We start from the raw sequence: 27,642 nt of genomic DNA, 5'->3' as shown, positions 1-27,642 counted from the left end.
TGGCTAGGGCAATCAGGCAAGAGAAAGAAATCAAGGGTATCCAGTTAGGAAAAGAAGAAGTCAAATTGTCCCTGTTTGCAGATGACATGATTGTATATTTAGAAAACCCCATCGTCTCAGCCCAAAATCTCCTTAAGCTGATAAGCAACTTCAGCAAAGTCTCAGGATACACAATTAATGTGCAAAAATCCCAAGCATTCTTATACACCAGTAACAGACAAGCAGAGAGCCAAATAAGGAATGAACTTCCATTCACAATTGCTTCAAAGAGAATAAAATACCTAGGAATCCAGCTTACAAGGGATGTAAAGGACCTCTTCAAGGAGAACTACAAACCACTGCTCAGTGAAATCAAAGAGGACACAAACAAATGGAAGAACATACCATGCTCATGGATAGGAAGAATCAATATTGTGAAAATGGCCATACTGCCCAAGGTTATTATAGATTCAATGCCATCCCCATCAAGCTACCAATGACTTTCTTCACAGAATTGGAAAAAACTGCTTTAAAGTTCATATGGAACCAAAAAAGAAACCGCATTGCCAAGACAATCCTAAGTCAAAAGGACAAAGCTGGAGGCGTCACGCTACCTGACTTCAAACTATACTACAAGGCTACAGTAACCAAAACAGCATGGTACTGGTACCACAACAGAGATATAGACCAATGGAACAGAACAGAGTCCTCAGAAATAATACCACACATCTACAGCCATCTGATCTTTGATAAACCTGAGAGAAACAAGAAATGGGGAAAGGATTCCCTATTTAATAAATGGTGCTGGGAAAATTGGCTAGCCATAAGTAGAAAGCTGAAACTGGATCCTTTCCTTACCCCTTATACGAAGATTAATTCAAGATGGATTAGAGACTTAAATGTTAGACCTAATACCATAAAAATCCTAGAAGAAAATCTAGGTAGTACCATTCAGGACATAGGCATGGGCAAGGACTTCATGTCTAAAACACCAAAAGCAACGGCAGCAAAAGCCAAAATTGACAAATGGGATCTCATTAAACTAAAGAGCTTCTGCACAGCAAAAGAAACTACCATCAGAGTGAACAGGCAACCTACAGAATGGGAGAAAATTTTTGCAACCTACTCATCTGACAAAGGGCTAATATCCAGAATCTACAAAGAACTCAAACACATATAGAAGAAAAAAACAAACAACCCCATCAAAAAGTGGGCAAAGGATATGAACAGACATTTCTCAAAAGAAGACATCCATACAGCCAACAGACATATGAAAAAATGCTCATCATCACTCGCCATCAGAGAAATGCAAATCAAAACCACAATGAGATACCATCTCACACCAGTCAGAATGGCAATCATTAAGAAGTCAGGAAACAACAGGTGTTGGGGAGGATGTGGAGAAATAGGAACACTTTTACACTGTTGGTGGGATTGGAAACTAGTTCAACCATTATGGAAAACAGTATGGCGATTCCTCAAGGATCTAGAACTAGATGTACCATATGACCCAGCCATCCCACTACTGGGTATATACCCAAAGGATTATAAATTACTCTACTACAAAGACACATGCACACGTATGTTTATTGCGGCACTATTCACAATAGCAAAGACTTGGAATCAACCCAAATGTCCATCTGTGACAGACTGGATTAAGAGAATGTGGCATATATACACCATGGAATACTATGCAGCCATCAAAAAGGATGAGTTTGCGTCCTTTGTAGGGACATGGATGCAGCTGGAAACCATCATTCTTAGCAAACTATCACAAGAAGAGAAAACCAAACACCGCATGTTCTCACTCATAGGTGGGAACTGAACAATGAGATCACTTGGACTGGGGAAGAGGAACATCACACACTGGGGCCTATCATGGGGAGGGGGGAGGAGGGAGGGATTGCATTGGGGAGTTATACATGATATAAATGATGAATTGATGGGTGCTGACGAGTTGATGGGTGCAGCACACCAACATGGCATAAGTATACATATGTAACAAACCTGCACGTTATGCACATGTACCCTAGAACTTAAAGTATAATAATAAAAAAAAATAAATAAATAAAAGTAAAGCAGTAAGTTTTCGAGGCACACAATAATGTTTTGGGTTCACATAATATAGAAATTTAACTGTAATAAATGCTGAATAAATGCCAGGATTGTTTCTGTGTGCAAATGCAATGGACAAATACATTTATTTAATAGCTAAAGGATGTGGGGCTTAATGCCTAGGTGATGGGTTGATAGGTGCAGCAAACCACCATGGCACACGTTTACCTATGCAGCAAAGCTACACGTTCTGCACATGTATCCTGGAAACTAAAAGAAAATGAAATTTTAAAAAATTCACTCAACAAGCACTAATAAATCAAGCATTAATACAAAAAAAACCAAAAAAACAAAAAAACAAAAAACAAAAAAACAACAACAACAAAAAAATAATTGGATAGTAAGGATTTTAAAAGTACCATTTATAATAGTACCAAAATATTACAAAATGCATAGGTATAAATAAAAAAATGCAATATCTGTGTGCTGAAACCTACAAAAGACTAAAAAAAAGAAAAAAAAGAAAATTTAAATGATCTAAATAAATGAGGAGAGGAGAAATACCATGTCCACGGACAGAAAGACTCAATATTGTTAAGATATCTATTATCCCAAGCTCTAGTTATAAATAAAACAAAAATAAAAATAAAAATTCTCACAAAATTTTTCCCCCAGAAATAGATACACTTCTTAAATCTATATGAAAGTGCAAGGGAATCAGACTGTACTCTCTTTCTCTCTATATATTTTTTTGTTGTTGTTGTTTTGTTTCTTTAAATTTTAACAAAGTTGAAGTACTCACACCACCTGGTCCTAAGAACTATTGTAGCCAGGCGCAGTGGCTCAGGCCTGTAATCCCAGCACTTTGGGCAGCTGAGGCGAGTGTATCACAAGGTCAGGAGTTCGAGACCAGCCTGGCCAATATGTTATTTTAGTCTCTACTAAAAATACGAAAAATTAACTGGGCATGGTGGTAGGCGCCTGTAGTCCCAGCTACTCAGGAGGCTGAGGCAGGAGAATGTCTTGAACCCAGGAGGCGAAGGTTGCAGTGAGCCAAGATCACACCATTGCACTCCAGACTGGGTGACAGAGCAAGACTACGTCAAAAAGAAAAAAAAAAAAAAACTACTATAAAACTACAATAATCAAGATAATGTAATATTGATAAAAGGATGAATATCTATATTAAAGGAACAAGACAGAAAGTCACCCTTTTCAACAAATAACGCTTGAACAATGAAGATATCCAGGAAATTAGAATAAGCAGGAAAAATGAACCACAACTTGTACTTTGCACAAATGCCATATTGACTCAAAATAGACCGTAATCCTAAGTTAAAAGCCTAAAACCATAAAATTTCTATATAAAAAGTCAGGAGATAATCATTGTGGCCTCGGATTAGGCAAAGATTTCTTATATATGATATTAAAAGCGCAATTTCTAAGAGAAAAAATTGACAAATCTGACTTCATCAAAATCATAAGTTTCTGCTCACTGAAAAGCACTGAAAGATATTAAAAGAATGAAAGACAAGCACAGGCTGAGAGAAAATATTTGTAAAACACACACCTGATAAAGGATGAGTATCCAAAACATATGAGGAACTCTCAGAAGTTGATAACAAACCAAAAACCCAATAAAATGAGGAAAAGATTTGAACAGGTACTTCACCAAATAAGATACATGATGGAAAAAAGCACCTGATAAGATGCTTAGTAACATTTGTCATTAAAGAAATGCAAGCTAAAACTACAATGAGATTTTTTTTTTATAAACACGAAAATTGCTTAAATAAAGAAAGAAAAGAAAAATACTCAATACTACCAAATGCCAGCAACAATGCAAAGCAACAAAATCATGCATTGCTTTTAGGAATGCAAAATGTTATAGTCATTTGGGAAAATAATTTGACTGTATCTCATCAAATAATGATACAGTATACTACTTATCACATGACCTAGCAATTCCACTTCTAGGTATTTAAAAATGAAATGAAATCTTATATTTACACAGAAATGTGTATTCAAATGTAAAAGTAGCTTCATTTATAAATGTCAAAGACTGGAAATGACCTACTCCTTCAACAGGTAAAAGAATAAAGAAAACATGGTACATCCGCAGAATAGAATACTACTCAGCAATAAAAAGGAGCCAAGTACTGATACATGCAATGACATGCATTATGCTATAATAAATAAAATAAGTCAGATTGCATCCCATATGATTCCATTTATGTGACACCTGGAAAAGGCAAAACCATAGAAATAGAAATCAGATGAGTAGTGGTTGATGGGGTCTGGAGATAGGGTACTAGGATGACTACAAAGGGGCATGAGGGAATTTAGTGATTTAATGAAACGTTGAGTATGTATTTTTATATTATTTCACAATTACATATATTTGTTAAAACTCTTAGAACTATCCACTTAAAATTATAAATTTTACTCTATATAAATATACCTCAAAAATTCTGATACACACACACACATACACACACACACTTAGAGACCATTATCCCAGAATGGTGAGACAAGAGATAGGGATCAAATCAGGAGATATCAGTTACTTGTCACTGTACTACATTGGAGATTGGAGGCTCATAAACTACATTCAGACTTGTTCAATTAATCCTCTCCAGCTGTCCCATTTGCTGGTGACTTTCAGACCTCTTCCATTTGACAAAATTAAGATATTGTCATGACCAAACCATCACCCTACTAGCAACATACTTGAATGTCTTCAGTAGGAGTTGTACCTCATAGATTCTTTCTCATCAATGGAACACCCAGCAAAGCCTTCTGGCCTTTATGGAAAATCACCTTTTTTTATGTAAAAAATGGCATGGTTTTTAAACTGGCAGAAGTACTGCATAATAAAGGAAAGCATGAAATTTGTTGGGTATTCCTGCAATAAGTAGGGTTGGGATTCACAATTTTAATTGTTTAATGGGAGAAAAAGGCCATTTAAGGAGCAAAAATAAGTGAGAATACATAAAACTAGGAAGTTTCTGCAAAGCAAAGGAAACAGAGTGAAAAGGCAACCTATGGAATGGGAGAAAATATTTGCAAACTGTACATCTGATAAGGGTTAATTTCCAAAATATACAAAGAATTCTTACAACTCAACAGCAAAATAAAAACAAATTAAGCTGGTTAAAAATGGGCAAAGGACTTGAATAGACATTTCTCTAAAGAACACATACAAATGTCAATGGGTATATGAAAAGGTACTCAACACATTAATCATCAGAGAAATCCAAATAAAAACCACGATCAAATATCAAATTTTACTAGTCAAGATGGCTATTATAGAAGACAAAACAAAACAAAGATACCAAATGGTGGGAGAGTATGTAGAGAATGTGGAACCCTTATACACTGTGGGCAGAAATGTAAAATTGTGTAGCCGCTGTGGAAAACAGAATGGAAATTTTTCAAAAAAAACTAAAACCAGAACAACTGCCAAATGATTCAGTAATCCCACTGTTGAGTATATATCCAAAAGAAATGAAAGCAGGATCTCAAAGAGCTATGTAAACTGCAATGTTTACTACAACATTATTCACAATGGCCAAGATTTGGAAATAACCCAAATGTCCATCATCAGGGGAATGGATAGAGAAAATGTGGGATAAGACACAACATAATATTAATCAGCCTTTAAAAAGAAGGAAATACTACCATTTGTAACAAAATGGATGAGACCTGGAAGACCTGCTAAGATGAATAAATTGTAGAGATCTGCTGTACAATGTAGTGCCTATAGTTAACAATATGGTATTGTACACTTAAAAACTTGTTTAGTGGATAGATCTTATGCTAAGTGTTCTTACCACAAAACAAAAAAATTTTTAAAAGACAAAGAGAAAAGTAAGTTTTTGGGAGTGGTGGATATGTTTATTACCTTGTTTGTAGTGACAGTATCATGTGTGTATGTATATGTCCAAATTCATCAAAATGTATACATTAAATATGTGCAACTTTTAAAAATTAAGTATAACTCAATAAAACTGAAGAAAAGAACAAAGTACAACATGAGAAAAGAACTGAAAAATGTAAAATTTTAAAAGAAATTTAGATTATTTACTTCAGATGAGAAAATACTACTTTAACATTTGTCTGGAAGCAATGCTTTCTTTGAAGTGTTTTTGTTTAAGTGTTCTTTTTATGGAGGATTTCCACATTTCAATAATGGTGAATGGCTCTGAATTTCAGCAGAGTAGACTGAAATAAAATGTAACAAAGAATTTTCTTCTCAATAGTAAGCTTTGTTAATACGGAACTTTATAACACTAGGTTAAGCTTTCCAAAGGAGCTATTTAGAAAGAGAATATGAAGTTGAACACATACACTCATAGTTTAAATATCCCTTGCTTTAATGAGAGGTGACAAAGTAGAAAAACTTTTCAACTTTCAGTTAGTCTATTCATACTTTTATAAATTTATATAAAAATAGCAATATTTAAGTTTAACTTAAGTTCAGGAAGAACTGAGAAAAAGGACAATTAAATTTCTTGGGAAAATTGATAGAATAAAATTAAAAGACCTATAAGTTTAGATTCAGATTAAATGACATTTTGATCTCAGATTTCCTTTTGTTCAAATGTTATAGGTTCTGTTCATTTTCGACCTTGATTTTAACACTTCGGTTCATGGATGGATTGAAAGGTACTCAACAGCACTAATCCAAAAAAATCTAAATATTTAGTTTCAGTTTGATTACATATTCATAATTTGCACTTGTTTGAGGATCATTATTTGATTCAGTTCAAGTTCTTAGTTGTGCATATTTTCTCAATTAAGCAATGCCTTTCTTGAGTTTGAAGTCAAGGACAGAGATTCAACAAATGCTTACTCTAATCTATTGGAAATGACCCTACTATTTTGAGAATTTATTATGTAGTAGTGGCTTATTGATAAGTAGTATTTCCTGTTACTCTCAATTTGGAGAGGGTAGACTTCTTATTATGGAAAGATCATATAAGCATTTCCAAAGGTATAGATAAAATAAGGTTAAAATTAAAAATAAAGTTGTCAGCAGTGAATGCATCAAAGTGAGCAATTCATGGAAGAAAGAGAGAAAGCTCCAAAGATAAGACAGTAAGAAGGAGTGGCCTGCCTAAAATAACTTAAACATTCATCAGAATGGACCAATATTGATATTTATATAGAATAGAAAATAAATAAGTACATAAAATAAGTACATAAATAAGTACATAAAAATTAATTAGCACACATTGAACCTACCTGAGCAAGAGGCTTACTTTCACATAATGTATCATACTGGAAGAATTTGTCCAGCCCATGCTCCTTGGTAAAATGTTCAGACTCATCAGAGAAGAGGACAGCATCCCCATCAAAGGCTACACGGAGCTGGGTGTCACAGTAAGCCATGTCTTTGGCTCCATCAAACATTGTGGCAGAGGCAATACCTGATAAGATTATGGAGACTGATTAATATTCTTCTCAGGTCTGTGAGTTACAGTTTCTACCATTAAAAAAACAAATTCTCCCAGACCTTATGTTTTCTCTCTAGCTATTACCTGATGGCTCAACTCCTCTTCACAACCACAGATCTCAGAACAGTTGTCTATGCACTGCCTCTATTTCTATAGGGATGGGAACATGTAAAATGGATTGTAGGACAATTACTGAGGATGTCCATTTCCAGGAAAAGTCAAAGCTCTAAAGGACAGACTTAAGTGTTGCCCCATGTGGAAAAACTTCAGAAGAATATCCAACAAGACCATAAGCCTCATAATCATATGCAAAACTTAATGTAAGTAACCATTAGTGTAAACCTCTTTATTAACTAGAGGAATAAAATCAGACTAATACCTTCTTGTATTGCCTCTTGCACTTTTTCAGAATCTGCAGCAATATACAAGTTGGTAAGATATGCCTTCAAATAGCCAATTGGGTTTTTTCCACCGGTCAGACAGAAGCGGTCAATCTGTAAGCCTATTATCAGACAAGAAAGACTTTGTTATGACAGATTAAAGACAAAATGCTGTAAATCCAAGTAAAAGTTACCTTACAGATAACTGAGCTTATTTGTAAATTCAACTGGCTTTGTTTGTGAACCTAAAGGAAAGTTACCTCAGAAATAAACTTTTAAAATCGTCTTATAGCACCAATATTTAAAATTCCTCAACTATTTTATGTAATAGTGGTTGTGTTTGGTACATTATAGTTTATGTGCATAGTATATTCACATAGATCATGCCATTTTATTCTCACAAACATACTGAAGGTATTATTATCTTCATTAAAGGAAAGGAAAGTTAGACATAAAGACTTAATCTAACACACTGATTTAGATGCATAGAGCAGACTTGAGCCCAAGTGTTTGACTCTTGTCTAGGTTAGAACAGGGTACTTTTTCTTGAACTACAGCCTGCTCACTTACTGTAAAGGTCTATTAAGATGTGGCTCTTGAGATCGTGCTACTGGACTCCAGCCTGGCAACAGAGTGAGACTCTCTCACAAAAAAAAAAAAAAAAGAAAGACTTTATCTCAAAACCATACAATTACATGGAAAGTAAACAACCAACCTGCTCCTGAATGACTTTTGGGTAAACAATGAAATGAAGGCAGAAATCAAGAAATTATTTGAAGCTGATGATAATAAAGATACAACATACCAGAATCTCTGGGACATATCTAAAGCACTGTTAAGAGGGAAGTTTATAGCATGAAACACCTTTATCAAAAGATAGAAAGATCACAAATTAACAACATAACATCATACCTAGGGGAACTAGAAAAAAAAAGAAAGAAAAAAACTAACCCTAGAGCTAACTGAAGAAAAGAAATAACCATAATCAAAGCTGAACTGAATGAAATTGAGATGTGAAAAAATATACGAAAGATCAACAAAACCGAAAATTTGTTATTTGAAAGAATAAATAAGATCGATAGACTGCTAGCTAGACTAACAAAGAAAAAAAGAGAGAAAAATCCAAATATACACAATCAGAAATGACACAAGTGACATTACTACCAACCTCACAGAAATAGTAAAAACAAAAACCCCTCAGATTGTTACAAACACCTCTATGCATAGAAACTAGAAAACCTAGAAGAAATAGATAAATTCCTGGAAAAATACAATCTCCCAAGATTGAACCAGGAAGAAATTGAAACTCTGAACTGACCAATAACAAGTTTCTAAATTGAATCAGTAATAAAGAGCCTATCAACCATAAACAGCCCTGGACCAGATGGATACTCAGCCAAATTCTACCAGACATATAGGAACTGGTATGAATCCTACTGAAACTATTGTAAAAAATTATGGAGGAGAGACTCCTCCCTAATTCATTTTATGAGGTCAACATAACTCTGATACCAAAACCTGGCAGAGACACAGAAAAAAGAAAACTTCAGGCCAATATCCCTGAAGAACACAGATGCAAAAATCCTCAACAAAATACTACCAAATCAAATCCAGCAGCACATCAAAAAGCTAATCTACCATGATCAAGTAGGCTTTATTCCTAGGATGCATAGTTGGTTCAACATACACCAATCAATAAATGTGATTAATCAAATAAATAGAACTAAAAGTAAAAACTATATGATAATCTCAATAGATGCAAAAATGGCTGTCAATAAAATTTAACATCCTTTCATGTTAACCCCTCCCCCAAAAAAGCCTCAACCATGAAGGAACATACTTCAAAATAATAAAAGCCATCTATGACAAACCCAGAGCCAACATCATACTGAATGGGCAAAACCTAGAAGAACTGGAATAAGACAAGGATGCCCACTCTCACCGTTTGTATTCAACATAGTCCTGAAGTCCTAGCCAGAGCAGTCAGGCAAGAGAATGAAAAAAGACATTCAAATAGAAAGAGAGGAACTCAGATTATCTCTCTTGGAAGATGATATGATTTTTCACCTAGAAAATGCCATAGTTTCTGCCCCAAAGTTCCTACCTGTGATAATAACTTCAGCAGTTTCAGGATACAAAATTAATGTGCAAAATCAGTAGCATTTCTATATACCAACAGTGTTCAAGCTAAAAGCCAAATCAAGAATGCAATCCCATTTGCAATCACCACACACAAAATTAAAATACCTAGGAATACAGCTATCCATGGAGGTGAAAAATCTCTAAAAGGATTACAAAACACTGCTGAAAAAAAATGAAAGACAACACAAACAAATGGAAAAACATCCCATGATCATGAATAGGAAGAATCAATATTGTTAAAATGCCCATACTGCTCAAAGCAATTTACAGATTCAATGCTATTCCTATCAAACTGCCAATGACATTTTTCACAGAATTAGAAAACACTATTTGGAAATTCACATGGAATCAAAAAAGAGCTTGAATAGCCACAGCAAACCTTAGCAAAAAGAACAAAGCTGGAGGCATTACATAACCAAGCTTCACACTATACTACAAAGATACAATAACTAAAACAGCATGGTGCCAGTACAAAAACAGACACGTAGACCAATGGAACGGGTTAGAAAACCCAGAAAAAAAGCCATACATCTACAACCATCTGATCTTCAACAAAGTCAAGAAAAACATGCAATGGGGAAAGGACTCTGTATTCAATAAATGGTGCTGGGATAACTGGCTAGCTATATGCCAAAGATTGAAATAGGACCCCTTCCTTTCACCAGATACAAAAATTAACTCAAGATGGATTAAAGACTTAAATGTAAAACCCAAAGCCCAAGCCCTAGAGGAAAATCTAGGAAATACCAATCTGGACAGGCTCTGGTAAAGATTTCATGATGAAGACACCAAAAGTAATTGCAACAACAAGAAAAAAATTGACACATGGGAGCTAATTAAACTAAACAGCTTCTGCATAGCAAAAGAAACTATCACCAGAGTAAACAGACAGCCTATAAAATGGAAGAATATATTTTCAAATTATGCATTTAACAAAGGTCTAAAATCCAGAATTTGTGAGGTATTTAAACAGATTAACAAGCAGAAACAACCTCATTAAAAAATGGGCAAAGGACATGAATAGATACTTCTCAAAAGACATACATGCAGCCAACAAGTATATGAAAAAAACGCTCAACCTCACTAATGATTAGAGAAAATCAAATCAAAACCACAATGAGATTATCATCTCATATCAATCAGAATGGCTACTGTTAAAAATCAAAAACTGACCTGCTGATGAGGTTGTGGTTAAAAAGGAACACCTACGTGCTGCTTTTGGTGGTGTAAAATAGTTCAGCTGGTATGGAAAGCATATTGCAGATTTCTCAACGAATTTTAAACAGAATTACCATTTGACCCAGCAATCCCATTGCTGGGTATATGCCCAAAGGAATATAAATTGTTCTACCATAAGAATATATGTATGGCAGAGCATGATGGCTCACACCTGTACTCCCAGCAGTTTGGGAGGCTGAGGTGGGCAGATCATCTGAGGTCAGGAGTTTGAGACTGGTCTGATCAACATGGAGAAACCCCGCCTCTACTAAAAAAATACAAAATTAGCCGGGCGTGGTGGCACATGCCTGTAATCCCAGCTACTTGGGAGGCTGAGGCAGGAGAATCACTTGAACCCAGGAGGCAGAGGTTGCGGTGAGCCGAGATAGTGCCATTGCACTCCAGCCTGGGCAACAAGAGCAAAATTCTGTCTCAAAAAAAAAAAAAGAAAGAAAGAAAGAAAAAAATATTTATATATACACACAAATGTTCATTGCAGGACCATTCACAATAGCAAAGACATGTAATCAACCTAAATGCCCATTGATGATGGACTGGATAAACAAAATATAGTGCATATATACCACGGAACACAACCATAACAAAGAATGAGATCATCTTTTTTGCAGCAACATGGATGGAGCTGGAGGCTATTATCCTAGGTGAATTAATGCAGCAACAGAAAACCAAATACCACATGTTCTCACTTATAAATGGGAGCTAAACATTGAGTACACATGGACACAAAGAAGGGAGCAATAGACATCAGGGCCTACTTGAGGGTGGAGGGTGGGGGGCAGATGAAGATTGAAAAATTACCTATTGGGTAATATGCTTATTACCTAGGTAATGAAGTAATCTCGACACCAAACCCTCATGACATGCAGTTTAGTCATATAACAGTGAATTATCATCATTAAACATTAGTATAACATCAAATGCTTTTGTAAATCAGTAACTATTACAAAATAACACTGGCTGTCTGTAAGGGGTTTGTAAAATAGGCACCTTCATATACTATGGGTAAAAGTATACATTGGTACAAGCTGTCTAGAAAGTGACTTGATGATACGCAGCTTTGTACCTTTTGACCTAAGAGTCCTTATTTTTGTAAAAAGGAATATTCTGAAATTCTGATAAAGATTTCTATAGAAAGGTCTCAGTTTAGGGTTATTTATAAAAGCAAAATGTTCAACAATGTGACAGTAGTTATATGAAGTATAGGATTATCCATATGATAGAATATGTACCAATTCAAAGGATTTTTTAAAGATATATGATAAACTGGGTAGCTACACATGATATAAAGCAGAATACTGTCTAGTTAGTTGTTTATCATCTGTATGGACCAGGAGAGTCGGTCAGGTCCATTAACTGTCTTGGTGGAAGTATCTGCTTTGGTATTAGAAAATGCTCTCATTTTTTCGCTTATGTCAATGTTGGGCATATGTGGCACAAAAGTGTGCTCTACAAATCCCTAAATCATGTGAATTTCATCACCCAGAAATTATTTGGTGACACCGAGACTCTAGAAATGATTAAAGCATCGTCCCTCTTCTTAAGGAGATCACAGTTCACTGAGGAGCCTGGCATGTAAAACATTTGTTACAATAAAGACCCCGGCAGACAGAGATACGAATTGCTTTCAGTACCCACAGAAGGAAGTAACTAACTCTTCTGGGTCAAAAGATTTTTATTCCATGAACAAGGCTGCATGAGAAGGTTGTACACAATCAGTTCATCAGCAGAATTAACAGGTAAATAACTGATTTCTTATGCTTCCAGCCTTGATAGGTCAGTGTGGTGAGGGATAGATAGACCTTAATCACCTACTAAATCAATGTTAAATTCTAGCTGTTGTTTACTAGGTGATTGTTATATGGTAGTCATTTATGTTAAATTTTTATGTTCTCTCTTTTTACTTCATAACACTACGAAGACTACACTTTTAAAAGGCAAAAATATTTTTAAATGTACTTCAATGATTCCAGCCTTATAGTTAGAATAATATAAAGTAAAACTCATAACTTATATCTCGATTATTTGTAAATATGCCCAATTTAAACGTTATTTTAACTTCACACACCAATTTAGAAAATAGGCCAATTGTGCCTGAAATAATTCAGGTAGTTCCATAATAGGAAAAGTTGGAACTTTCTCTTAAAGTCCCCAACACACTGATAGAAACACTGAAGAGACTAGAATCAATCATATTTTCCATGTAAATTATTTTATGTGTGGGGAGAGAAAGCAGCCAGGGACAATCAGATTTTAAGAGTGGAAAGGAGAGGTGAAAACCTGTAAACCTTTAACACGAATCTGTGGTGAGCAAGAAGTTTGATCACACAGTAAAAATCTTTGGGTTGACGGCTCCTTGAAGTCAAGTTCAGAAGTGAAAAACATAAAACACAGAAATATATTGCAGGACCTAGGATTAAGACTTTGAAATTCACACTTGACAAGTTAAGTCCAGAGCTTTGAGCCCAACTCTGTGCTGAAGTTAAAAATGAACATGGCCTCTCTTGTTCTGACATAGGCAAATAAACATTCCTGGCGCAGAAGGGGGTGTCAGTATCAAAGACACTGCGTTTGGTTAAGCCACAGTTAGCAAAATAACATGGCTTCTCTCTTTCAGAGCAGAGAGCTGTTCTTCCACATGGTATTTATTTTACTTACCATAGTGATTGACGCTGTTTATAAGCCGCACTCCCACTTGGGCATGGTTATTAGTCATCAGTACAATATCAAATAAGTCCTGTTCATCAGGATATAGATCACGGAGTCTAGCATTGACATACTGTAGTGCCTGCAGGTTACAAACATGAATGTGTGTAAAGAGGGGCAGGCAAGGTGGTTCTGGGGAGGCTACAGAGGAAGCATCTCATCAGAGTCAAATTCAAGCTCTGAAGAATCTTCTCTGAGAGATTCTGGCTCCTTTAAGGAAGATTTATCCCATGCATTTCTGTATTATCAACCTCTCATTCATAGGAACTCAGTTAATCAGTAATGTTTGTTGAGAATTGTTTCAACTTTGGGTTCACTAGAATTGTCTCTGGGGGACAGGTAGAGAGTAGGGTCAGGCTAACCGTTTTATGCTTTGTCTATGTTTGATTGATTTTTAAAATCTGCTTTTATTGATCATCTAATGATTGTTTTTTAATTTTGAAAAATATGGACTGCTTCATGAATCTGCATGTCATCCTTGCCCAGAGGTCATGCAAATTGTCTCTCTTTTGTTCCAATTTTAGTATATATGCTGTCAAAGAGAGTACTTTGTGTATTAACATGTATCTTTAGGTTTGTAGCTCCTGCCCATGCTTTTACTGTGACTCATAAGTACATTCTACCAACAACTTGTAGAGGTGTCATTTGTTTTTGCATAGTTCTAATGTTATTGTGTAATATTTATATAAGCAGATCAAAGTTGTAAGTGCTATACATTTCAGTGTAAGTTCAGAGAACCTTACCTTTTCTATTAAAATCACACCCCCAAGTGACAACAGCATCTTTATTTTCTTAATATGCTATGTTTGGGGCCAGAAGAGCTAACGTGAATTTCATTTCACTGTAATATGGTGTTTTATTTCTACTACTCAGGATTCTAAATTCATTATGCCTTCTTAGCACTCCTTCGAGGGAGAGAGGCTTCTGTTACAGGTCTCATGATTAGGACTTCACTTAGGGAAGGCTAACATACCAAATCTAGGGCTGTGGGCTGGAGTCCCTTCCTCCACAGTCTGGAAGCCTGTGCGAAATCATAAACTGACCTGGGTCAGCTAGAAGGAGACAAGAATGACAATGGTGGGCTAGGAATGATCTGGGAAATTGAATGCCCTCCCAAGGGTTGGCCTGGGTCCTTCCCTCGCCATCGAGGGTCCTGGCGGACCAAAGACAGGTTGCAGAGTACCTTGACGAAGCGGAACGCTGGACCCGGGGTCAGGATGACATTCTCATTGGTGAGCTGATACTCCATGTACTTTTCCAGACCCTCTTCCTCGTAGATTTTCCTGCCGTCCACCATGTTGAAGAGCGCGCAGGATGAGAGCGCAATGGTGATGGCGTTCTTGGGTTTGGGCTGCAGAGAGGGACGCCAACGGGAGGACAGTCACATAGTCAGGAAGGGGACAGGGTTGGGGCTCCTCCACGGGAGGGTGAGAATAGGACTGCGGGTCCCTGCTTGGAGAAGTGGGATGCTGGAAAGAGCTGAGGCTGGGACTCCCCGAGATTTGGGGAGGAGAAGCGGGAGACTGGGGAGGACCTCCCTGCGCAGTGGAGAGGAGGGCGGCTGGAAGAGGCTCTGCTGCCCGCTGCAAGGAGGGGCGCCCCGGGTGCCAGGGGTGGCGGGCTCGCTCACCGGCCTGGGACGCGAGGAGCTCGGGTTCTTCTCATAGAACGACCTCATGGATGCCCAGTAGGCAGCCTCGTAGTCGTCCTCATCCTCCCGCTGCTGCTGCTGCTGCTGCTCAGGCAGACAGTCGTGGTCCAGTTGGATGGAGGCGGGGTAGATTCCCCTGCGCTGGCTGGAGGACTTCCATTCGGTGGGGGATGTGCGCGAATATTCCCGTGACTGCGAGTCCCGGCTCTGGCGGATTTCCCGCGCGATGCCTTGGGCCCAGGCCTCCGGATTCTCTTGCATTTTGGTGTTGCGCCGGGAGCCAGGATCGGGCTCTGGGGGCGTGGGAGGCCGTGAGTCCTGCGACCGGGGTGGCTGGGGCGACGCGGGCGGCTGGAGCGAGGGCTGCCCGGACAGTGCCGGTGGTGAGGAGTCATGAAGGCTTGGGGAGGTGGATGGAGTCCGGGAGCTTGTGGAGCTGCTGGGGAGCTGCAGCAAGACAATGGGTGTCTGAAGTCGAGGCCTGCCCGGGGTCCCTGTGGCCAGCTCTGCCCAGCTCCCGTCAAGGATCTGTCCTTTCTGCCTGTTCCATTCCTAGACCTTGGATGGGTGCTGGTTCATCTCAGCTCCTTAAGTAGGGCTTAAGGGAACCGGACATTTCTAGGCTTCAGCTGTTTGATATTTCTGTTAAACAGACACAGAGACTGTCTGCTTTCCTTCTGTCTCCCCTAGCTTCCCCATAAGCATTTCGCACATGTTTATTTGTTTGGAGTAGATAGGACCTAGTCCTCCTCCTCCCCCTTAGGCAGCTGACACATGGTTTGCAAAGTTCTGTCCCCTGCTTGGCATATACCTACTCAGTCAGAGGCCTGCAGGTAGGACAGAGGGCGTGCAGAATGGATCTTGCTTGGCCAGTGCCTTAGTGTGTGACCTCCAGTTAACCCCGTGAGCAAAGTGGGCCAGACATTCTCACCAGAACACTCTACATATCTCCTTGGGGCATGTCTCTCCCCGCTCCCCATGTGAATGTTGGAGTGATGGCTGGGAAAGTCGCTTGTCGGGAGACTGGAGCATCTCCCCAGGGCCTTCAGAGCGCCTTGTGCCAGGGAACCACAGTTATATTGAATCATCTTCCTAAACAGGAAAGGACCATTCTAGAGAAAAGTCTCCTTTACTAAGGTGAGCAAGAAGTTATTAGGCATCCATGTATGATTTCAGATTGTTTCACACATGACTCAAAAAAGGATGTTTTTGTTTAGATGATTGAGTCAAATCCGACAGAGATGATGAATCGGGTAGGAATGCATGCTCTCCCAGTGGCTGGGTCTGGATCATTCGCTCTGCTTCCAAAATCTTAATCTCAAAACTAACTTTTTTTTTTTAATTGCTTATGTGGTCAGGCCTAATTAAAGACTCAAAGCCCCACACAATCTGACACTCTTTTTCTCTTGTGGTGACCATTTCCTTCCCTCTTCTGAGGGAATAACTATTTGTCAAATTAAGGAAGGAAGGGGGAAGTGTGCAGCCTGTAGATCTAGAGCCCCTGGGTTTTCATGCTAGCTCTACAACTTACTAATGTGAAACCTTAAACAAGTTCCCTCTATACTTCAGTTTTCTTAGCGGTAAAATGGGATTTATGGGCAGAAGGGAGTTCTCCTGAGGGCTAAATTAGCTAACACATGTAAAGCACATAAACAGGGCCTTGCACATAGAAAGCATCAATAAATGTTAACCATTGTTATTATTTTATCATCTACTCCTCCCTTTCATCTTTACCTCTACCTTAGCACTGGTGTTCCTGCTTCTAGGCTCATCTATGGATGGAGCCTTGGTGGATGGGCTGCGGGATGTTCTAGACCATTGACTGCGCACAAGGTACCCTCGAGAGTCTGTCTTCCGCACTGATGATTCTTGTGATCCCTGTGATGGAAAGAAGAAACCCAAGGGTGTAAAACCCCGTCACCCACTCCTTCTATACATGTGCCTGCAGAATAGTCATGTCAGGCTGAATATAGCAGCACCCAGTGAGAAGATCCCTGGCCTCAATGACTCTTAACCTGAACTCTTGTGTACTGTTCTAACTCTGGTCTAGTCCTCACTTCTGTTTGGAGCATCTATGTGGGGGTCCACTTGAAAGAGCATCCAAAACCAAGATGCAAACATATTTTTTCACTGTGACTCCTCGTATATGGAACTTAGTATGGTTCACCATTGTTCCTCCCTTTTCCTCACTTCTTCCCTCAAGGATAAGCCTGTTAACTGATGCTGAAATGTTATATCCACCGTTTTTTACCAGACTCTAAAGGTGAGGGCACCTGGTGCCCCACTGAGGTTTCAGGGGGACTCTAAAGCAGCTGCTAAAAGGAATGGAGCCCTCAAGCTTTCCTTTTAGGAGAAACAAGAATGAAGGAGACCAGGGAGCAGCAAAGTAAGAGTTTCTATTTGCCATATTCTTCCCCTCACCCAGATTGTCTGTGGTTCCCCTCCAGAATCAGTAGTGTGATCTCTGCTCACCCTCATCATGGTGATCTGCTGGCCCTGCTCCCACAACAGGCACATGTGAATATAAATACGTATTGTGCGGCAGGGGCCAAGGGCTGTTCCCTCAGCTGCACAAAGGCAGCGTCTACACGACGAGTGACCCCGGAAGGGGCAACATCTCAGCGAGTGATTCGGATTGACTGCACGCCTCATCTGAAAGATTGTGCAGAAAGTGGTCAATGCGATGGCCAGACCCCCTCCCCTCCCTGATTTGAACAAAGATCAGTCTCCTCCCTGTGTAGGCTGAGCAGAGGAGCCTGCTATGGTTCCACGCATTCTAAGTGAACACTCGGGTATGGATGGAGGGGAAGACAGGGCCCAACCTCTCCTAGTTCCTTAACCTCCTCATGAGGACATTAGGGATGCCTTAATACAATTCTCAACAGCTTGGTCTTCTCTCCCAGAACTTCCTGCCCCCTAACATTTTCCTTTATGCTCTCTGCTCCTTAATTTCCTCACCTCTGCTACAGAGATCGGCTCACCTGATTGCTCAGAGGAACTCCTGGTTTGTCAGATTCCTTTCTTTTTTCTGCTTCTAGACTCTCTTTTGAGGACCTCATTCTGGGCTCATTCTCGACATGGAAACAAAGAATGTTTATTAAGTTTTAATCTCAGGGCATTAGGAATCTTGACTTTAAGAATACAGGGATAAAGAAAACATGGAATTTATTTATTTGCTAATGTAAAAAGATATAAACTCTAGACCTTAGTTTCCCCTGTTCTAACAAGCATGAGTAAAAGATAACACATATTTTATTAAAAAGAATTATATAAACAAATTTTAATATAGAAATTTGTTGGTTCATAGATTTGAGATATAAAGCATTTATTGTTTAAAGACTGATAACACAGGAAATATTAGAGAATTGTGAAGTTGTTTATGTAGAATAAGTTTTTTTTTTCTGTTACTCTGAAGACTGCTACTTATGAAACTTATTTTTCCTTACCATTTAGAATTCAATTTTTTCTCATTTTCATCATCACTATAGCTCACATTTTCTGTGGATCTAGCCTTGCCAATATTAGTTTGATTTCTAAATATAAGGACCTTAATCTCATACAAATTTATTGAAAGTCATGTCTTCTGTTCCTATCATCTAATTACTCATAGATGTAGAGTGGAAAGGGATTTCTTACCAACAAATTAATAACAGATAGGGAAAACCAAGTAACAGAGCACAAGAAGATAACTCACTTTGTGGAACTCTACTCAAATATTTATGTTTTCATTTTCATTTGGAGGAGATACTTATTGGAGTATTATTTGAACTGTTTCATGCTAAGTAAGTGGCCACAATGTGATCAAGATTAGTGTTATTTATCTGTTTAAGGAGCACAACTTCTAGGTTAGACCAAGATCCACTAGAGCACTCTATAGTCATCCATTTAAGCTCTATGTTTTGCAGGAAAAATCTCATCAATGTTAGTTGCATGAGAATGTTAGTTGCATGAGAGAATGGCATAGCTGTACGGCTCCTGAACTAATTTTAAAATCTTTTCATCAACCCTCACCCCCCTTATACACATACATAGCAGTCACCATAATATCCTCTTACTTCTAATTCCAAATGATATTTTAAATCCAGTTCCTTTTTTCTATCTCTATTATCATTGCGTTGTTCCAGGCCTCTGACCATCCTGGGACTACGTTTTTTGAATATAGCCTTTCGAGCAGGTTTCATGGCCTTAAATCCTCTCCACTTCTAGATCTGTCCACCGTATTTATTTAGAGTAATATTTACGAGATGTAAATCTAGTAATGCTTCATTCCTGGATAAACACTTTCTTCACTTGGTTCGCTCAGGAGCCTCATGATGTATTCCTGTGTACCTGCTACTTGCATGCCCTTCACTCTACACTTTATCACTATGTTCTACTAATACCAAGTGACTTGTATTTGCCTGCATACACCACCCTTATTTCCTTATGGTCACCTCTTCTCTCTTATGTTCTTCAAAACCCAGCTCAGTGTGACCTGGGGGAAGTTCCCGGAGTGAAATATTGCCCTGTGTTGCTTGTGTCTTTTGTATATACTTTTACAGAGCAATGAGCTGTCCTTTGTCTGTTCTCTCTCCTACTAGGCCATGCCTTCTTCAAAGACATCCACTGTTTTTACCTTTTACTACTAACATATGAGTATATGCTAAATTAATACTGACTTATTGGAATGATTTGCATACTACATGTTTTAATCTTTTTCTTTTCTGTCTTCGTTTTTTAACCATTTCTCCTTCTTCCCATTTCTCTGCTCTTTCCATTGCCTTTATTCTCTTCCTTCTCTTTTCCTCTACATGCAGCCATTATCTGAAATTATTTGGTTATTGCAGAGCCTTTGCAGAGGCAAATGATGGACTGATACCCACATTTCTTCAGCCCCATGGCAAGATTCTAAGATACGCGATTCACTTACCTTTTTCTGTTTGAGAGTTGTTTGACTCATTTTTTAACTGTTGAAATTCTTTTGTTGTTATCCAGATTTTTGTCTCCCCAGCTCCATTTCCTGTCACTTCCCTTACTCAGTCTAGCTTTGCATTTAGAATGTCAAATTTGTGACATCATATGTGATTCCATAGTAACAAACTGACTCTGAATATGTGATTAACCTTTTCTTAAAAAATAAAAAAAATATTTCTTCATTTTTAATGTATCTGCTCATAGCCATTGTCTTTGTTTTCGGAAATTGATGTCTAAACATTGTTCAGATGTTCAATATGTAGCAATATCAATATTACCACTTCCTTCTTTTTAAATCTTTTTAAGCATTTCTCTCCCATTCATTATATTAATCCCATTTGTGGCTGTGTGTTTCCTGGTACTGCCAAAATGAGTGGCAAAGTCATTTGTGGATCCAGTCATTTATCCATGTTCATTCTGCCAGACAGACTTTGGAGGGCTTCCCTCAGATCTAGAGACTCTCTTTGACAGCTGAGATTTTGTTCTAGACATGGAGTTTAGACTTGAGTTTAAGTTTAGCTTTAGTGTCTCATGTTTCTTTCAATGGCAAAACCTGTTGAGGAAGACACTGACAAAGCCCTTTCCCCATGGCTAGACTCAGTGTAGAATGTTACCTTTGCTGCCCAATCCTTAACCCTTAACCCTGGGCTGCCCCATCCTTAACCCTTTAAACACTAAAGCTAAACTCAAACTCAGGTTTAAACTCCATGTCTAGAACAAAATCTCAGCTGTCAAAAATAGTTTCCAGATCTGAGGAAAGCCCCCCAAAGTCTGGGAGAGTGAACAAGGATAAATGATTGGGTCCACAAATGAGTTCGTGATTCATTTTGGCAAGTAACAGGGAACATACAGCTACCAGTAGGATTGATATTTGTAAAAAGTAGCCCCTAACTCTGGTTTACAGAATATAAACATGTTCTCCATTTTAGTTTTCTCCTTTTATCTTCACCAAGGCTTTAGATAGGAGACATGTGCCATGCCAACCTGAGCTGATGAAATCATAAGGGACTGAGGCAGGTTTCTGGCCTGTTTTCATGGGATAAGTTGATAGCTAAGGATGAATATCGGAAGTTGTTGATGGTTTTAATTTAAGTTATCCAAGGAGTCTTTTAGTGAGTAAAACATTCAGACTGTAGGTAAGAGTGCCTGGATTTAAATTTTTTCATCTCTCCTCTACTCCCCACTCTACTCCCAACCCCCACCATTCTACCCAAAATTTGTACAGGGGTCTTTTGTTTTTGCATGGTTATGAGGTTATTGTTTAATATTTTTATAAGTTATGTAGACAATCAAAGTTGTAAGTGCTATACGTTTCAGAGTAACTTCAGAGAACCTTACCTTCTCTATTAAAATCACACCCTTAAGTACCAAGAGCATCTTTATTTTCTTAATCTTCTATCTTTGGGGCCAGAGCAGCTAACGTGAATTTCATCTCATTGTAATAAGGTGTTTTATTTCTACTATTCAGGATTATAAACTCATTATGGCTTGTTAGCACTCCTTTGAGGGAAGGAGCAAAGGCTTCTGTTACAGGTTTCATGAGTAGGACTTCCCTTAGGGAAGCCTAACATCCCAAATCTAGGGCTGTGGGCTGGAGTCCCTTCCTCCACAGTCTGGAAGCCTGTGCAAAAGCATGAACTGACCTGAGTCAGAGGTTTATTCAACTCGCACTCCAGCAGACTATACAGGAAGCATAGTGCTGGCATGTGCTTCTGGTGAGGCCTCAGGAAGCTTCCAATCATGACAGAAGGCAAAGAAGGAGCAAGTGTGTAAACATGATGAGAGCAGGAGCAAGAGAGAGAAGGGAGGAGGTCCCAGATTATTTTGAACAATCAGATATCCTGGTAGCTCATTACCATGGGAGGGCACCAAGCCATCCATTAGGGATCCACCTCCATGACCCAAACACCTTGCACTAGGCCTCACCTCCAACATTGGGAGTCATCTTTTAACATGAGATTTGGAGGGGACAAATATCCAAACCATATAATGGGTTGAGCATGTTCTTGTTGCAAGACTTAAATTTGCTGCTCCATCTGCTGCAGCGGCCCATATATTCATGTGCCTTAATTCCTTATTTTAGTTAACTCTGCTCTCAAGCAGTCTCCTCAGAGAGGACTTCTCTGACTGTCACTAAAAATGGGAACTTGGTTCCTTCATCTTTTAACCCTTACGTCACTTTATTTTCAATCATGACATTTGTTTCAACCTGACTTTGTTTCACAAGACTTTATTTGCTTATTGTCTTTTCTGGTCCTGCTGAAGCAAAAGCTACTTGTGAGAAGTGACCTATATATCTTTTCTACTGCTGCTTTCTTCTTGCCTGGAGTAGTTACTGGGAGGTACTTCTATAAACATTTGTTGAATAAATACACGAATCTTTTAAGAAATGCATTTACTTAACAGTGATAAACAGGATACAGAATATTGTGTTAACAGTAGTGGTGGAATTTTTTTTTTTTTGAGACACTGTCTTGCTCTGTCACTCAGGCTGGAGTGCAATGGCATGATCTCGGCTCGCTGCAACCTCCACTTCCAGGTTCAAGCAATTCTCCTTTCTCAGCCTCCCGAGTAACTGGGCTTTCAGGCATGTACCACCACACCCAGCTAATTTTTGTATCTGATAGAGATGGGGTTTCACCATGTTGCTCAGGCTGGTCTCTAACTCCTGATCTCAGGTGACCCTTCCACCTTGGCCTCCCAAAGTGCTGCGATTACAGACGTGAGCCACTGCGCCTGGCCATGTGGAAATTTTAAAAAGTCATTTCCCTATGCCTTTGAGGAGGACAATGAAGTTAGTGTGTGGGAAGAAAACCCAGAAAAGTGCTGTGTTTATTTCCTGTCCTTTAAAGCTTTTTTTTCTAGAGATCAGGGGTTCTCAAGCCTGAAAGTGCATCAGAATTTGAGAGCTTGTTAAAGTGACTTTGCAACAGGAGAATGGTTAAACTATGGCACATCCGTACCATAGAACACTACTCAGCAATGCAGAGGAACAAACTATTGATACACACAATAACCTGAATGACTCCACAGAGAATTATGCTGAGTAAAAATAAGAGCCAGTCCCCAAGAGTTATATACTATATTATTTCATTTGTATAACATTGTTGAAGTGACAATTATAGAATGGAGAACAGGTCAGTGGTTGCCAGCATGAAGAGGTGGGTGAAGTTAAGTGGGTGTAGCTAGGAAAGGGCAAAATGAGAGATCTCTGTGGTGATGGAAAGTCTGTATTTTTTATTTGGTTGTATCAGTGTCAACACCTGGGCTGTGATATTGTACTATAGTTTTGTAGAATGTCTAAATTGGGCAAAGGGTAATGGAATCATTCTGTATTTTTTTTTTTTTGCAACTGCTTATGAATCTATAATTATTTGAAAAAATTTTTAAAGTTTAATTAATTTCTTAAAAAACACATACACACAAATTTTGGGGCCTTTTCCCCCAGAGTTTCTGATTCAGTAGACCTGGCTAGGGCCCAAAACCTAAATGTGTAACACGTTCCCAGATAAAGCTGATACTGCTGGACTGAGCATCACACTTTCATAATCACTAAGCCAGAGTAATTAGGAATTCTTCATACTCACAGGTAAGCTCTAGCTGGTCCACTGACCCCATGTGAACAACATCAAATAATCCTCTCCCATCTTAAATATCATTTCCTGTAGTAAAGACTATCATTAGTGAAACAGTCTCTGGAATGGGTCTGTCAGACTCCAATGCTCAAGACAAAGCCTCACCTTTTTTTTTTTTTTTTATTATACTTTAAGTTCTAGGGTACATGTGCACAACGTGCAGGTTTGTTACATATGTATACTTGTGCCATGTTGCTGTGCTGCACCCATCAACTCCTCAGCACCTTTTTTTCAATAGGGCCCTGTCTGATTGGCTGGACCATAAGCAGTTCCCAGCAACAGCTGCGTCCTTTTCTGACCTCCTTAGTTGGAAAGGAACTGTCCAAGTTGTAGGTTCACATCCTTGGCTGCACATTAAAATTACCTGAGAGCTTTTAAAAATCCCAGTGCCTGGGATCTTTCCAGGTCACAATCACAGACAAGTTTAATTAGAATCTCTGAATGTAAGACCCAGGTATCAGTATCATTTGTGTTTGACTGGAGGGCTGAGCCCTAGACTCTCAGTAGAATTTCTAAGGTACCTTCCTTCCTTCCTCCCTCTCCCCACATTGCCTTGGGTTCAGTTTCCCAGATTCCACAAAGGGGAGGCAGCACCTGCTCAAGAAGCTGAACTCCCAACAGTCTTACATTCCTTTCTCTCCCTTATCTGAGGTTTTTACAAGTTGCTTGTCTTTTTTCTCAGCAGTGTTTCTCAAACACCAGGCACCCTTGCATTCCATTAGCTTTTGTCAGGTCTTCATCTTTTCCAGTGAGCTGTGCAAGAGTCTCCTCACCAACCTCCTCAACTGTACTATTGTGTCCTCCTCAAATCCATCATTATATAGCCACTAAAGAGATCTTTCTAAAACACCAATAGATTCTTTCACTCCCTTATTTAAAACCCTTTGTGGAGAACCTTTTCTCCCCTTAGAAACAAATTAGTATGATATCCAAGACTTCCATGACTGAGTCTTTCTCCCATTCCTTGCCTCCTTTGAAAGCTTCATATATCTAGATTTCCTCAACAAAACACTTCTTACTGCCTTAAAAAAAATCCTGATTTATTGAGATATAATTAACACACCATACAATTCACCCATTTAAAGTGTACAATTCAATGGTTCTTAAAATATTTGTAGTCATGCAACTATAAACACAGCTGAATTATAGCATATTTTCAACAGATATAACCCCTATCTTCTCATCCCCTGCCCAGCCCTGAGTAATCATTAATTTACTTTCTTCATAACCCATTTTACAGATCGATGCATCACTACCCAGTAGAATTCTGAACTTTGGAGCAAGACTGACCTAGGTTTAAATCTTACCTTAGCTAGTCTATATGTTTGGATCATTTACTCCATCCAAACTTCAGTTTTGTTGCCATCAAAATTGGAAAAGTTACATCTACTTCTCATACAGGCTGTGAGGATTATTGACAGTATAAGAAGGTGCCTAGCAATAATAGATAGGTGTTATTATATTTTAGTGAATTATGAATATAAAAATTTGAAAAAATCATTGCTGTGATCCTATAACCAATAACTAGATACCCCATTGCAACAGTAACTACACTTTCAGATTTTAATAAGAATGTGGTCTAATGTGATATTTCAAATCAAGACTGTCTTAGAAAATTTAACATGATTAGCACTGGACTCAATCTAGGTCACGGGGTGGATAGTTTTGGAAATATCAGGCCTAAGATTAGTCAGCATAGGTGCATGATTCCTGAGGCTCACAGAAAGGCTGTGGAGAAGGGGAAAGGGTCACATTTTCTTATCATCTCCACCTGTCACTTAGATCAGCTTGCTGTATTAATTTTGCATGGCCATGTAACAAATTACTACTAACTTACTGGCTTAAAATAATGTGCATTTATTATCACACAGTTCTGTTAAGTTAAAAGTCTGGGGAAACTCACCTGGATTCTTTGCTTCGAATCTGTTAAAGGTAAAATCAAGGTGTCAGCCATGTTGAGCTGTTACCTGGAGGTTCTGGGGAGGAATCTACTTCTAGTCTCATATGGGTTGTTGGCAGAATTCAATTTCTTCTAGTTGTAGGACGGAAGTCCAAGTTGCTGGATGTCAACCAGGGAATCACCCTCAGCTCCTAGAGGCCACTCTCAGGCCCTTGCTCTATGGCTGCCTCCATCTCATTAATGGAGAACCTTCCTTGTGCTGAATCCTATCAGTCAGAAAAAAACTCCTTTTAAAGGGCTCAGATATTAGGTTATGCTCACTGGGATGATCTCTTTTTTATTATCTCAAAATCATCTAATGAGTAAGCTCAATTATATCTACAAAGTCTGTCTTGCCATGTATAATAACATAATCATGGGAGTGATGCCCCGTTGTATTCCCAGGGCAGGGAATTACACAAGGGTGAGGGTCTTTGGAGAGATCGTCTTAGAATTTTGTCCTCCACACTTATTTAATTGACTTTGCCTAAGTGAATCCTCAAAATAGGGAATTAAATAAATAAAACTCAGACTTGCAAATTGGTGTCCACCATTATCTGTTTCAGTGCATATGGACTATCTGGGGCTAGTATGGGCACTTGATTTGAAGATATATTCTGTTTTTAAAGGTATAGACTAGGAAATGTAACACATATGGACGTGTTAGAGCCTGTCACTAAGTCCCCTGGATGTGCGTGTGTGGATATTTTTGGAGGAGTTGTGTACTTTCTCCTGCACCTTTCTGAGATCTGTGATTGTTGATGTGGGCATGCAACAGATCTAGGAGCACATTGACACCTCAGAGAAAGTTTACAAACTCAAGATGTCTTCATTGGAATAGTCCTAAAATTAAGTACAAGGATAAAGTCATATATCCTTCTTATTTCCTTTCTGTAGAAATGGAAGTGTATTTCATGGTTGATCTCTAAATATACTAAAGTAACAGTATTGGTTTTGGGGTCAAATAAATTTGAGTTTTAAAACCAGCCCTGTTACTAACCACTTGCTTAACATCAGGGAAGTTACTTAACATCGATAAATCTTTTTTTATGTCTATGAAATGGGTATTGTACCTAGTTGGAGGGTTTTTCGGAAGAAATAAACGAGTAGCACATATAATGTGCTTGGCCCAAAGTACTGGTTCATGGTTAGGGTCTGTGGTGAGTTGAGTCGTGAACAATAATTTGAAGCTGTTCCCATCAGGAGCTGTATTCTATTTCCCATCTTTTGAATCTGGCTCTGTCTTGTGATATGTTTTAACTAATATAGTGCAGGGAAAATAACATTATGGGAGTCCTTGAGCCCAGGGCTCCCAAGGCTTGCGGTGACTATCTTCTTGGAATGCTGCTTCCAAGAAGCATTCAAGGGGTGGCTTGAAATCTTCGTGTTAAGAAAATAAGGACAATAAGAAATAATATTTTTAAGCACATGCTAGACACATTGCATTTTATACTATTTAGTACTTTTTAATCACCAAGCAGTGTAGAGTGAAACAACTTGCCTGAAG

General features: G+C 38.6%; 1 protein-coding gene and 1 non-coding gene across 5 annotated transcripts in view; both read right to left on the bottom strand.

The window, feature by feature from the left end:
- Positions 1–20,656, bottom strand: part of NT5C1B (5'-nucleotidase, cytosolic IB) — a 33,260-nt gene extending 12,604 nt beyond the window's left edge. The window contains exons 1-9 of one of the 4 annotated variants that reach the window (XM_033176487.1): positions 20,518–20,656; positions 18,590–18,679; positions 18,081–18,260; positions 17,349–17,486; positions 15,588–16,055; positions 15,141–15,308; positions 13,910–14,039; positions 7,873–7,995; positions 7,282–7,466 (exon numbers count right to left, since the gene is read on the bottom strand). In XM_033176487.1, the coding sequence (XP_033032378.1) occupies positions 7,282–7,466; positions 7,873–7,995; positions 13,910–14,039; positions 15,141–15,308; positions 15,588–16,055; positions 17,349–17,486; positions 18,081–18,260; positions 18,590–18,679; positions 20,518–20,547 (1,512 nt within the window). In that variant the 5' untranslated portion in view covers positions 20,548–20,656. Of the gene's footprint in view, positions 1–7,281; positions 7,467–7,872; positions 7,996–13,909; positions 14,040–15,140; positions 15,309–15,587; positions 16,056–17,342; positions 17,487–18,080; positions 18,261–18,589; positions 18,680–20,517 lie in introns of all 4 variants that reach the window. The other 3 variants (XM_033176486.1, XM_033176488.1, XM_033176489.1) reach the window with 3 other exon arrangements.
- On the bottom strand, positions 14,399–14,505 carry LOC117063096. Its single transcript, XR_004428724.1, has one exon. It is a non-coding gene; the product is annotated as a U6 spliceosomal RNA (small nuclear RNA).
- Positions 20,657–27,642: the final 6,986 nt, after the last annotated feature.

The sequence above is a fragment of the Trachypithecus francoisi genome, unplaced genomic scaffold (assembly GCF_009764315.1).
Source record: "Trachypithecus francoisi isolate TF-2019V2 unplaced genomic scaffold, Tfra_2.0 Lachesis_group17, whole genome shotgun sequence".
NCBI lineage: Eukaryota > Metazoa > Chordata > Mammalia > Primates > Cercopithecidae > Trachypithecus > Trachypithecus francoisi.
Note: the sequence above shows the minus strand (reverse complement) of the source record. Positions and strands in the feature narration are given on the sequence as shown.